This window comes from Phocoena phocoena, chromosome 19, assembly GCF_963924675.1.
Source record: "Phocoena phocoena chromosome 19, mPhoPho1.1, whole genome shotgun sequence".
Lineage (NCBI taxonomy): Eukaryota > Metazoa > Chordata > Mammalia > Artiodactyla > Phocoenidae > Phocoena > Phocoena phocoena.
This window is the reverse complement of record NC_089237.1, coordinates 46953483-46967936: the sequence shown is the minus strand read 5'-3', so window position 1 is coordinate 46967936 and position 14454 is coordinate 46953483. Positions and strand designations below refer to the sequence as shown.

The 14454-nt window shown below is 39.6% G+C and overlaps 1 protein-coding gene across 1 annotated transcript in view; it reads right to left on the bottom strand.

Moving 5' to 3' along the window:
• Nucleotides 1-14454, bottom strand: part of RPA1 (replication protein A1) — a 53968-nt gene that overhangs the window by 25075 nt on the left and 14439 nt on the right. Inside the window, exons 3-5 of the mRNA XM_065896898.1 lie at nt 13493-13571; nt 12739-12847; nt 4506-4594 (exon numbers count right to left, since the gene is read on the bottom strand). Coding sequence (XP_065752970.1) covers nt 4506-4594; nt 12739-12847; nt 13493-13571 — 277 coding nt within the window. The remainder of the gene's footprint in view (nt 1-4505; nt 4595-12738; nt 12848-13492; nt 13572-14454) is intronic.

Sequence of the window (14454 nt, the reverse complement as noted above, 5' to 3'; positions counted from 1 at the left end):
AGCCCTGGTCTGGGAAGATCCCATATGCCATGGAGCAACTAAGCCCATGCGCCACAATTACTGAGCCTGCACTCTAGAGCCCACAAGCCACAACTACTGAGCCCGTGTGTCACAAGTACTGAAGCCTACGTGCCTAGAGCTTGTGCTCCACAACAAGAGAAGCCACTGCAATGAGAAGCCCGCGTACCGCAAAGAAGAGTAGCCCCTGCTCGCCACAACTAGAGAAAGCCTGCACACAGCAATGAAGACCCAACACAGCCAAAAGTAAAAAAAAATAAATAAATTAAAAAAAAAGATGTGGTCTATATATACAATGGAAAGCAAAAGCTTCATTCTTTGAAAAGGTCCATAAAATTGATAAACCCCTAGTCAGACTTATCAGGAAAAAAAAGACACAAATCACCAATATCAAGTCTAAAAGAGGTGACATCACCACAGCTTCTACAGACACTGAAAGGATAATAAGGGACTATATTTATTTCATCCAATCTAATAGTTTCTGCCTTTTAATTGGAACATTTATTCTATTTACTTTGATATAGGCCAATAAATTCAACAACTTAAATAACGTGGTCAGATTTCTTGCAACACACAATCAATGTGAATGACTATGTATCTGTTACAGAAACTGCATTTATAGTTTAAAGCCGTTCCATAAAAAAATATATATGTATCAGCGCCAGATGGTTTCACTGGTAAACTCTACGAAATATTTAAGAAAGAATTAATACCAATTCCACATAAACTCTTGCATAAAATTTAAGAGGGGACACTTTCTAACTCATTCTCTGAGGCCAGGATTACTATGATACCAAAATTAGACAAGGTATGACAAAACTACAGACCAATACCCCTCATAATATAGATGTAAAAATTCTAAACAGGGCTTCCCTGGTGGCGCAGTGGCTGGGAGTTTGCCTGCTAATGCAGGGGACATGGGTTCGAGCCCTGGTCTGGGAGGATCCCACATGCCGCGGAGCAACTGGGTCTGTGAGCCACAACTACTGAGCCTGCGCATCTGGAGCCTGTGCTCCGCAAGAGAGGCCGCGATAGTGAGGGGCCCGCGCACCGCGATGAAGAGTGGCCCCCACTTGCCACAACTAGAGAAAGTCCTCGCACAGAAACGAAGAACCAACACAGCAAAAATAAATTAATTAATTAATAAACTCCTACCCCCAACATCTTCTTTAAAAAAAAAAAAAAAATTCTAAACAAAATCACATCAAGTGGATTTGCTTGATTTAGCAAATCAAATCCAACAATACATAAAAAGTAGAAAGAGATCATGACATAATACGCACCCCAGAAATCACAGATTGGTTTAGCATTCAAAAATTAATGAATGTAATTAACCAATGAAAAAAGAAAAACGACATGATCATCAACAGACACAGAAAAAAATTTGACAAAATTCACCTTTTATTCCTGATAAAAACTCTCAGCAACCGAGGAATAGAAGTAAAGTTCCTCATAGTGATAAAAAGAATCTATGAAAAACCTACAGCTAACATAATATAATACTTAAAGGAACAAGACGTAATAGTTAAAGGAACAAGACAAAAATGACCAGTAAGGGTTAATATTTTTTCTTATGCATTGGCCATTTGTTTTCCTTCTACTGTGAAGTGTTTCTTCTCATCCAATGCCTGCTTTCCTACTGGAGAATTTTTCCTTGAAAAAAATAATATCAATAATAATAATAATAAATATAAAAAAATTTTTCCTTGTAAAAAATTTAGTAAATATTAAAGACTAACACTTTGTCAGACTTATCTTTTGTAACTATTTTATCCTAGTTTATGTTTGCACACCTTTCTAACATGCAAAATTTTAAATTTTAATGTAATCAAATATTCATTGTGAATTATTCCAATCCATTTATAGAGCCCCATTCTCTTTTATTTCTTTAAAATATTTATTTTATTTTTATTTATTTATTTTGGCTGTGCCAGGTCTTAGTTGCGGCATGCAGGATCTTCATTGCGGCATGTGGACTCCTTAGTTGCAGCATGGGGATGCCTTAGTTGCGGCATGCATGTGAGATCTAGTTCCCCGACCAGGGATTGAACCTGGGCCCCCGGCATTGGGAGTGCAGTCTTACCGGCTGCACCACCAGTGAAGCCCCCCATTCTCTTTATTTATTTTTTTAAATTATTTTTGGCTGCATTGGGTCTTCATTGCTGCGTGCGGGCTTCTCATTGCAGTGGCTTCTCTTGTTGTGGAGCACGGGCTCTAGGCGCGCGGGCTTCAGTAGTTGTGGCTCATGGGCTCTAGAGTGCAGGCTCAGTAGTTGTGGAGCACGGGCTTAGTTGCTCCACAGCATGTGGGATGTTGCCGGACCAGGGATCGAACCCGTGTTCCCTGAATTGGCAGGTGGATTCTTAACCAGGGAGGTCCCTAGTTTTATTTTTAATGGTTTCATTTTTTAACTTTTTAAACAAATCTGGAATTTATCTTGGTGAACAATGAGGCTCTAATTTTTTTTTTTTTTGGCCATGCCGCACGGCTTGTGGGATCCTAGTTCCCAGACCAGAGATTGAACCCGGCCCTCAGCAGTGAGCGCATGGAGTCCTAACCACTGGACCACCAGGTAATTCCCTCTAATTTTATGTTTATTTGACTTGATGGAGGGGCAGACAAGCCTTCTCGAGTCAGTGATTTGATGATTCTTTGACTTTTTTCTAAACTATTATTGTCTTTCTTGTTTAAGGTAATTAAAATTTTCTGATTTCATTGGGCTTTCCTATATATTTTCACAAGAAAATAAAAGTTATTATCAAGAGATAATCACTGTTGAAAGGATTCTGGAAAGACAGCAGAGTAGGAAGCACTAGGAATCTATCTCTCAACCTAGACTACAACTGCCCTGGCAGAATTCGTCTGTTATAACTACTTTGAATTCAGAAGTCTACAGAAGGCTTGCAACTTCAAGGGAAGGCTTGGTTGGTGAATTTCCACCAATACCAGCCCTTAGCACAGTAACAGCTACCCATTCCCCACCCCTCAGCCATGTGGCACACAGCAGTGGACCTGTTCCTGGAGCAGCCTGCACACAGTTTCTGGAACTGAGGTGGGCAGAAAGGACCCTGTCCTCCATATACTGGGGATCTGTGCTGTGAATGCTACTTCTGATCACAGAGGTGCAAAGAGACAGTGACCATTGCTGTTGCTTCCTCCAGTGTTGCAAGCCCTAAGCCCTTGACGAAGTGCCTTCCAGGGATTTAAAGGGCTGGCACTCTTTCTTCCCGTTTCATTTTTCTCTTCTTCCCCTTTTGGGAGACTGACATTAAAGACTAAGATATTCAAAATAACTGCTAGAGTGGCTGGAGATCGAACTAATCACCAATGATTCGATCAATCATGCCCAAGTAAGGAAGCCTCCATAAAAACCCCAAAGGGCAGGATTTGGGGAGCCTCTGTTGGTGAACACATGAAGGTCCAAGGCAGACGGCACACCCTGAGGGCATGGAAGCTCTGCACCCCTTTCCCCATACCTCGCCTTATGCCTGCCCTTCTACCTCACTGTTCCTGAGTTATAGCCTTTGTAATAAACCGGTAATCTAGTAAGTAAATTGTTTCTCTGAGTTCTGTGAGCCACTCTAGCAAATCACTCTAATTGAACCTGAGGAGGGAGTTGTAGGAAGCTACAATTTATAGTTAGTTGGTCAGAAGCACAGATAACAACCTGGACTTACTTTTTTATTTTTTTTTAATTTTATTTATTTATTTTTGGCTGCACTGGGTCTTTGTTGCTGCACGCGGGCTTTCTCTAGCTGCGGCACACAGGGGCTACTCTTCCCTGCGGTGCGCGGGCTTCTCATTGCGGTGGCTTCTCTTGTTGTGGAGCACGGGCTCTAGAGACGTAGGCTTCAGTAGTTGCGGAGCGTGGGCTCAGTAGTTGTGGCTTGTGGGCTCTAGAGCACAGGCTCAGCAGTTGTGGCGCACGGGCTTAGTTGCACCGCGGCATGTGGGATCTTCCCGGACCAGGGCTCGAACCTGTGTCCCCTGCATTGGCAGGCGGATTCTTAACTACTGCGCCACCAGGGAAGTCCCAGCCTGGACTCTGGACTGAAGGGGAGCGGGGGTGAGGGGTGGAGGCAGTCCAGTGGAACTGAGCCCTTACCCTGTGAAATCTGAGGCTAACTCCAGGTAGCTAGTGTCAGAACTAAATTGAATTGTAGGAGACCCAGCTGGTGTCCACAGAGAACTGGAGAATTGCTTATCAGGGGGAAGAAAAAACCCCATACATCTGGTCACAGAAGAGCCAGAAGTATGTATGACTGTTGTGTGTAGAGAAAAACAGAGGAGAGGTTTTCTTTTACAGAGTCCTACCATCATTTCTTCAGTATTGAAAAAAAAAAAACAATGAAAGAATAACCTGGTTGCTAGACTCCCAAATCACTAGTTTTAGTAAGAGTAACAAATCAAACTGTATCAAAAGGAAGAATTCCAAATCTATGAAGAGGTATTCAACTGAGTGCTACAACCTATAAAAAACATTTTACCTTCATTATAGGGCACTGGATTGCCAATCTTTAATCCAACTTCTTCAGCTGATTTCAAAACTTCTAACTCCATCAAAATAACCACTCTCCTACAAAGGCAAACAAATAGAAACATGTTAGAAAAAATAAACTCAGAAGCCCTTCAAACGACAAGCTACTTAAAAAGCTTCCCCCAATAATCACTGTGATAAAACTATTTCCCTTTGTCAATTGTTTTTCATTACTGAATAACTTGAGAAACATATGATATCAATTCCTACATAAACATTTCCCTTAATCTTTCATTGTATCATTATCAAGGGCTTTTATGATTGCAGCGTTTTCATTTCCCAGCTAGTTCCTTAATTAAAATGCAGTGTCCTTACTACATACTGTATCTTCAAGGAGCAAATGACATGGTAAGAATTTAGATTACTAAACCCAAGAATATGTGGCACAAGAGATGATCTGTTTTCAGAAACATATACTTCGCTGAACAATTACCTTTTCCCAGTGAAAACCATGACTACAGATATTTTTTAATTGTGATTACTATTAACTAAGAACTTCCAATTCTTTGTCCATCTTTAATTCTGATTAAAACCTTTCAATAACTTCTCAAGGACCTTTGGCCAAAGGTTAAAAACCTTTTCACACAGCCTACAAGGCTCTGTAAGGTCTGGCCTCGCACTAACCTCTCCAGCTCATCTCGCGCCGTTTCCCCGTGGTGCTCTGCTCTCCACCATCTGTTTCCTTCCAGCTCTTGGTGTACATTCAGCTCTCTCCTGCCACAAGGCCTCTGTACACGCCGCTTTCTGATTGTGATGGTCTCTCATTCTGCCTCATCTAATATTCAGACGCTTCCTTAATCTTTGGTTTAGATCAGTTTTCTGTTATACTCCTTTCTACAGCCATCACTTCTTTCCTTCAGGTCACTTCTCTCAGGTTTAATTAATATATATTGACATATAATTATTAATATTTGGGTTAATTATGTTCATTATTTGATCACTTACTCACATATATTTTAGTTGTATATTCATTATTTATTATCTATTTGCACTTTCGGTAATGGCAGGTATCCTCCAGTGTTTACTGTAGCAACTGGTCCACAGTCATTGCTCAATACGTGCTTGAACAAGAATGTCACGATCATGTTCGTATTTTAAAGAGGACTGCAGTATGAAGGAATCTGAGGGGAACACAACCGGAGGCAGGGGGAACAGCAGAAGGAAGAACTGACGGGGCCTGAATTAGCACAGTTGAAACGGACATTAAATATAGTAGATGGGAAATTCAATTCCCTGGTAGTCCAGTGGTTAGGACTCCATGCTTCCACTGGAGGGAGGACAGGTTTGATTCTTCGTCAGGGAACTAAGATCCTGTATGCCACACAGCGCAGCCAAAAGGAAAAAAAAAAGAGTAGATGGTCTGGAGCAATTATTTAAGCAATAATAGGCCCAACCTCATTGTGATGGATTCTTTAAATGGTCTGACTTCTGTAGTTTGGATTTTCACATGCAATTGATCAATTTGTGCTACCTTTATCAAGTTTTCGTAACAAGGTTATATTACTTCAGTAAAATAAGCTTGAAACTATCTGTTTCTGAATATTACATACAGATTCACTATAAAAACTCTGATAGATATTTGTGGTATTTTACCTACCTTCCAAAAGTATCCAAATTTTGGATAACATAGAAAAATGGAAGGATTATCATTTAGCATTACCCTAATACCAAAACCTAAGAAAAAACCCACTAAAAAAACCCCACTAATTTTATTTTGTAATATACATACGTCCTAACTGAAACATCAGCAAGAAGAATCCAGCGGCACATCAGAAGAATACACCAATATCAACTTACAGAAAACACAGATGACAAGGACACATTACAACTTTATAAAGATACAACCAGCAAAATCGAGACTATGGGAAACCGTGCATGAGGATAAAGCACAAATGACCTGGTTTCTTCAACAAACAAACACTAAGGGAGGAAAAAAGATATGGAGGAGGAACCTAGATTCATAGAGACTTAAAAGAACTATCAACCTACTGCAGTGAGAACTTTACTTTGGATTCTGATACAGACAAATTAATTACACACACACACAAATAGTCGGAAACTGAACAGTGACAGAATATTTGATATTTTAGGTGTAAAAATGGAATTTTAAAAAAAGAATTACTACCTTTTAAAGATATATACTAAAATATCTGTGGAGGAAACATGTTCAAGATTTGCTTCAAAATCATAGAGGAGGGTAGATGTGGAAGGCATTTAGATAAAACAAGATTGGATATAAGTGATAATCTGAAGATGGATAACAGGATATATAGGGATTCACACACCATATTCCTGAATGGACTTAGTATCAAATACTATGTAAATTTACTGCAGTTCTTTGTATTCCGACAGGACTTCTGTGTTTTTTTTGATACTTGAAAGAATAAACATGGAAGAAGAAGAATAAATATAGAAAAACTACCAGGTGGGCTTCCCTGGTGGTGCAGTGGTTAAGAATCTGCCTGCCAATGCAGGGGACACACGTTCGAGCCCTGGTGTGGGAAGATCCCACATGCCGCGGAGCAACTAAGCCCGTGCACCACAACTACTGAGCCTGCGTTCTAGAACCCGCAAGCCACAACTACTTAGCCTGCATGCTGCAACTACCGTGCGCCTAGAGCCCGTGCTCCACAACAAGAGAAGCCACCACAATGAGAAACCTGAGCACCACAACTAAGAATAGCCTCCACTTGCCGCAACTAGAGAAAGCCTGCACACAGCAACAAAGACCCAACACAGCCAAAAATAAACTAAAAAAAAAAAAAAAAGAAAGAAAAACTACGAAAAAAATTTGGGGGGAGAAAAAAGTAAAGGAAGACATCATCTGTAAGTTACTAAAATATTCTACAGATGATACTTTACCTGGACACACTATGGCAGATGTAATTATCTGTGTTGATGAAGATGTGGAGAAACTGGAAGCCTCATACATTGCTAGAGGGAATGTAAATTACTGTAGCCACTCTGGAAAATAGTCTGGCAGTTCCTCAAAAACTTAATCATAAAGTTACCATTTGACACACAATTCTACTCCTAGATATATATAAAATAAACGGAAACATGTCCACACAAAAACTTGTACGCAAACGTCTACAGCATTATTCATAATAGCGAAAAGGTGGAAACAACCCTAACGTCCAAACAACTAGATAAACAAAATGTGACATATCTATACAATGGAATACTATTTGGCCATAAAAAGGAATGCCGTACTGACATGTGGTACAACATGGATGAACCTTGAAAATATCATGCTTAGTAAAAGAGGCCAGCCACAAGGGACCACATATTATATGACTTCATTTATGAGAAATGTCCAGAATAAGCAAATCCTATAGAGACAGAAAGTAGATTAGTGGTTGTCTAGGGCTGGGGAGGATAGGGAGTTTGGGGGTGATATCTAAAGGGTACAGGGTTTATTTGGAGGGCAATAAAATATTCTAAAATTAATTGTGGTAATGGCTGCACAACTCTGAATATAGTAAAAACTATTTTACACTTTAAATAGATGAACTGTATGGTATATGGACTATATCTCAAGATGTCACCAGAAAGAAAAAACAAACTCTGGCACTGACACGAGACTAGACAAGCAGATCAAAGGAAAAGATGGCAAACAGAACAGAGTCAGATAAATGGAATACTAGTCTCTCTTTATCTCTTTTTGTCACCAACCATCAACTCTCCACATAGCTATCAAAATAATCTCTTGGAAACTTTAAAAAACTTAAATCAAATTGTACCAATACTCCCCTGCTCCCATCACACTTAGAATAAAATAAGCTCCTTACTGTAAGTCTTCCATGATATGGACTAACCATTTGGGAAAAATTAAGCTAAATTCCTCCTTCATACCCTATATAAAAGTAAACCTCATATCAAATCACTACTCTGCACACCTGAGACTAATGCAATACTCTAAATCAACTATACTTCAATAAAAAACAAAAACCAAAACCTTAAATAACTTAAAATAATCTCACTGCTTTTAAAACTAAAAAAAAAAAACCTCAGATGAACCAAAATCTATTTTAAAAAATCCACAGAATGTCTGAAGAACTAAGAAGTATTTTTAAATAACCCAGTCAGGAAGCTTCCTAAGCAAAATACAAAATTCAGAAGCCATGAAGAAAAAAATGGACAAAATTGACTAAATTTTTAAAAAATTCTTTAATTCCACATCACAAGACACCATAAACAGTCTATAAAGGTAGACTACAAGGTCTAATAAAGAATTAGCTAACAAAGAATTGATATCCCTGATTTACAAAGCGCATCCTCCACATCTCCCTGAACACACACACACACACAAAGGACAAAGTATATCATCAAAAGCTCTTCAGAGAAGAAGTACAAAGAGTAAGTATATGAAAAGACACTTGACCTCACTAACAGGGGAATTTATTATTTTGTATATCTATTGTTCTCCTTTTATAATACAGAAATTTAAGTTAAAATAATGATGACTGGCAACTATTTTTTAAAAATCAGTAATATCTGCTATGTTGACAAGGTTAAGGGGAAACAAGTATTTTTCCCCCTAAAAACAGGTTTATTGAACACATACCATAAAATTTGTCCTTTAAAAGTATAATTCAGTGGTTTTTAGTATATTTACAGAATTGTGCAAGCATCACCACTACCTAACTTCAGAACATTTCTACCACCCCAAAAAAGAAACCCTGTGCTCCATGGCAGTCACTCTCCATTCCCCCGCCACTGGAAACCATGAATCTAATTTCTGTCTGTGTATCTGCCTATTCAGAAACAGGTACTCTTACACAAGGCTCATGAGTATGTTAATTGGTATACTTTCTACAACAGACGTCCTTTGATCCCCACAACTCCTAAGAAATAACAGCATGAGCATGTAAAGATAAACGTACAAGGATGACTGCTAAAGCCCTGTTGGGAATAAACCTAAATGACCATCAAACCTAACTGACCAGGGCTTCCCTGGTGGCGCAATGGGACACGGGTTCGAGCCCTGGTCTGGGAAGATCCCACATGCCGTGGAGCAACTAGGCCTGTAAGCCACAACTACTGAGCCTATGCGTCTGGAGCTTGTGCTCCACAACAAGAGAGGCCGCGACAGTGAGAGGCCCTCGCACCGTGAGGAAGGGTGGCCCCCGCTCGCCGCGACCAGAGAAAGCCCACGCACAGAAACAAAGACCCAACACAGCCAAAATAAATAAATAAATTAAATAAATAAAAAAAAACCTAACTGACCATCAAGGTAAGGAATAAACCTGGTCGTACACACACAGGTTCTCAGCAGAGGCAGGAAGGAACACACGGCATGCAGCCATGCTGAGGCGGTGAAATAAGGCAAAGCTCACAGGAGTGGAACTCCACCCTAGACTGGAGTGAATGGAGCTCGAGGTATAGTACTCAACCACAGCAAAGCTCTCCACCCTCCCCTATACCATGCCCTAGAGGAGAGAAAAGTGGCTAGAAAGCACCACTCAAGCACTCCAAGGTAGCCTGGAGTGGAAGATAACAGGTCCCAAGTGGGAAGGTTGGCAAGGGGATGTACCTAGACTAGACTATGTCAGAGCAAATGAAGTCTGGACAGAACTGTCCACATTAAGCATGAACAAGATAAAAAGAAATAACATAGCAACAATGTAACACACAACAGTGTATAAAAATAAAAGGAAAAGAAGAGGCAGAGACAATTAACAATCCCATCTAGAGGAAAGCATAAGCCAAGAAAGGGAATACTTCCCAAGTGTGGTGTGCAAAATAAGACTAAGAATTCAATAAAAGTCAAAAGGTGAGATGAAACAAGAGATTGAGAAGAAAAGGGTGTTTGAAAAGTTAAGGAAAAAACAGAACAAAAGCAGTATCATTATACATCTAATACTTAAACTATAAACATCAAGGAACAGAACAGAGAAAGCTCAAAACTGAACTATAATATATAATATGTTGGAAAATCTTAAATGAATCCAATGCATGCATTAGAAAAAAGACTAGAGCAAACTGGAGACATACATGGAGAACAAAGTTATCCTGGAACTCAAATGAAACAGAAACATAAGTAAAAACTGGAACTCAAGTGAAACAGAAAAGATCATTAAGGAATAACAGAACAATTTCATCCAAAAGAAAGAGCTAACTCCTAACTGCAGACTGAAAGGGTACCATGCACCGGCGCTGGAAAAAAAAAGGGAACCACTGACATTTGAGACATAGCCTGGTTAAGTTACTGAACTTGAAACATAAAGAATTCTTCCATCTAATCCACAGAATCCATTCAAGTTTCATAAATTGTCTTAATGATATGCTTAAGAGCAATAGGATCCAGTTCAGGATCACTTGTTATATTTAATTATATCTCTTTAGACTCCATGAATCTGGAAGGATTCTTTTACCTTCATGCTTGAAATTTGAAAATCAGTTATTTTATAGAATGTCCCTCAATTTACCTGAGGCTTCCTCATGATTAGATACAGATTATGCATCTTTGGCAAGAATATAATAGTACTGATGCAATGTTCTTCCCACTGTATCCTACCAGGTAATACATGACTTCTGTTTGTCCCATTACTGGTAATGTTAATGTCAATCATTGGAATAAGGTGCTGTCTGCCAGTTTTCTCCACTGTAAAGTTGCTTCTTTTCCTTTTACAATTAATAATTATGCTCTGGGGAGGTACTTTTACCCTATAAATAACTTGTTCCTCCCTCAAATTTGTACCACTTGTTTCAGCATCTGTGGTAGGCTAAATGACCACCCCCAACCAAAAGCTATTCAAGTCCTAATCCCTGGAACCTATGAATGTTACCTTATATAGCAAAAAGGGACTTTGCAGATGTGATTAAACTAAGGATTGAAGTGGCAATTTTATCCCAGATTATCCGATGGGCCTTAATAGCAACCACATATCCTTCTAAGAAGGAGGCAGAGGCAGACCTGGCATAGACAGAGAAGAGGTAATGTGACCATGGAAGAAGGGATTGGAGTGTTGCAGCCGTAAGCCAAGGAATGCTAGCAACCACCAGAAGCTGGAAGAGGCAAGGAATGGATTCTCCCAGAGATCTCCCAGAAGGAGCCGGGCCCTGCCAACACCATGATCTCAGCCCGGTGAAACTGACTTCAACTTCTAACTTCCAGGGAAAATAATTTCTGTTGTTCTAAACCACCAAATTTGCAGTAATTTGTTATGGCAGCCACAGGAAACTTATATAGCACCTATTAATGTTTCCTGCCTGAATTAATACTATGACGGTTGCCAAATGGTGATTTTCTAATTCCATCAATCCATTTACATTTTTAGATGGCATTCTATTGTAAGAAAAAGCTTTCTGTTCCCCCCCCCCCGTATTCATTAAGTTAGTATGGACTTATGAATTCTTATTTTATCCAGTAGGTTGCAGTCTGTTACTATTTATTTATTTACTTATTTACTTTTAATTATTTAATTAATTAATTATTTATTTGGCTGCGCAGGGTCTTAGTTGTGGCAGGCGGGATCTTCGTTGCCGCGTGAAGGATCTTCGCTCCGGCATGAGGATCTTTCAGTTGCAGCATGTGGGATCTAGTTCCTGACCAGGGATCGAACCCAGGCCCCCTGCATTGGGAGTGCAAAGTCTTAACCAGTGGACCACTGGGGAGTCCCTATTTTTATTTCGACTTTTAAATTGCCCTAGATTTGGCAAATATGACTCTGCTAGCCAACAAAAAACGTCATATTTCAGCAGTGGTTAATCAGGTGTGAATAACAGTTCTGTTCACCACTGTATCTCTAGCAATGTAGCATCTTGTAGGTACTTAGCATACTCTGTTGGCTGAAGAAACTGTTTACTATGAAAGATTCAAGACTGCAAAAAGGGCAGTGTTACATAATTAATTATATCTTCTTTTGCCCTAACAAGTGATCCCATTTCATTAAAAGATACTTAAAAAGAGACTCCTAAAATCAGTGCTGCTGAAGAGATTAGAAATAAGATTTCTGAATTTGGCTTTAATTTCCTGCTGTGAAATTTCCAGTTCGGTTCCATATTTTTCTCCTTTTGGTGCCACATTTTAGTTGCCTGAGTTCAGAACTCAATAGTTGTAAATTCTTAGCTGAAAGCTTTTCGACTTCTAATTGAATTTTGGCATCCAATGAACTTGTCTGTTCAAAAATTAGTCCCAATATACAACACAATAGAACAGAAAAAAAGATACCACATACCTTCCATCTTTCAGAGTGTTCACAATAAATCGGTTAATCTGGCAAATACAGTTGCTAGACAATCGTTCTTCCTCAACAAGACGGTTCAACTGTGTTGCCAACATGAAAGCTGAAAAGCACAGAGATTACTTCAGTCTCTAAAACATTTCAGTCATGACAATCTAAAAGCTGATCACACCTGTACCATTAAAGAAAAACAATGCCTTAAATATTAAAACTACTCAGACTCTGCACAGTGAAAAACAGTATTAATTTGCTGTGCATTAAACAGCTGCTCCTACTCTGAAATTAAGTATTTCTTAAAGTGCTCCAAATCATCTTCTCCATCATTCAGGTTTCATGACAAAGACTAAAAAATCTTTCCTAGGTCCTTCACCTTGCGACTAGAGACAGGAAGTATATACTCTGCAAATTCTCTCCTTTCTCCCTGTAAAGCTTCCAGCACAGAAATAAAACCCCAAAAAGACAAGTATAGGACAGCTAACCAATCATATTCACTAAATGTCAATATCATCCTAAGGGAAATTAATCAAAGAAAGCACAGAGCACCAGTTAGACAAAATTAAGCCAAGTGGCAGCTTTCCACTCAAACCAGTCTATTGTTAGAATGCTCTCTGCCAGCTGCAATTCTGTCTTTCCGAAGGCAGAGCCAAGCCAATGGAGACTTCTGGAATGCTCCGATTACTGCAATCAAAGTGTTGGGTGTGCTTTTATTATTTAAATATAAATTCCTAGATTTATACATCATACGTACAAGACAGAGTATTCAATCCATCGCTCATAAGCAGTCGATAACGGGGTGGATTATTCCCTGTAGCAATGGGACGGATGTTCTAGGAGAGAAAACATGATTCATTAGCCAGGTTGTCTGCTCAGTCCCCAGGGATCAGTAAACTTAAGTGGCAGGAGAGTGCATTCGCCATTAGTTCAACACAACTGAAATGCTTGCCCACTCTCGACACCTAAATCCAAGTAAAAGAAAATTGGATTTGATGATTCTCCCACCAACCTCTCTCTACTAACATTATTAAACATAACATAAACGAGAATAAAATAGGTTGCCAATACTCTTCTCTCTCCCTTAACTCAAACTTGATTGAAAATTAATTTAAAAAAACATACAATAAGGCACCTAATATATGTATGGTACTATGTAGGAAACATGATAAAAATACAAAATGGAAGAAAAAATCCTTGCCCTGAAGAGGCTTATAACTGGGGTGGAGACGGAGGCAGAGAGACATAGCAGAGGTGTGCACATAATGACAAGACATTTATTCCAGCTTAAAGGAAATCAGAGGCAGCTTTCTGAAGAAAATGAAATACAAAAACAGCCTTAAGATGACTGGCAGGGAGGGACTTCCCTGGTGGCACAGTGGTTAAGAATCCGCCTGCCAATGCAGCGGACACGGGTTCAAGCTAGTCCGGGAGGATCCCACATGCTGGGAAGCGAATAAGCCCGTGCGCCACGACTACTGAGCCTGCGCTCTAGGGCCCACAAGCCACAACTATTGAGCCTGTGTGCCACAACTACTGAAGCCCACACGCCTAGAGCCCATGCTCCGCAACAAGAGAAGCCACCGCAATGAGAAGCCCGTGCACTGCAACTAGAGAAAGCCTGCAGGCAGCAACGAAGACCCATCGCAGCCAAAAGTAAATAAAACTTTAAAAAATAAAATAAAATAATAAAACTGGGAATATTTGCCTTAAAAAAAA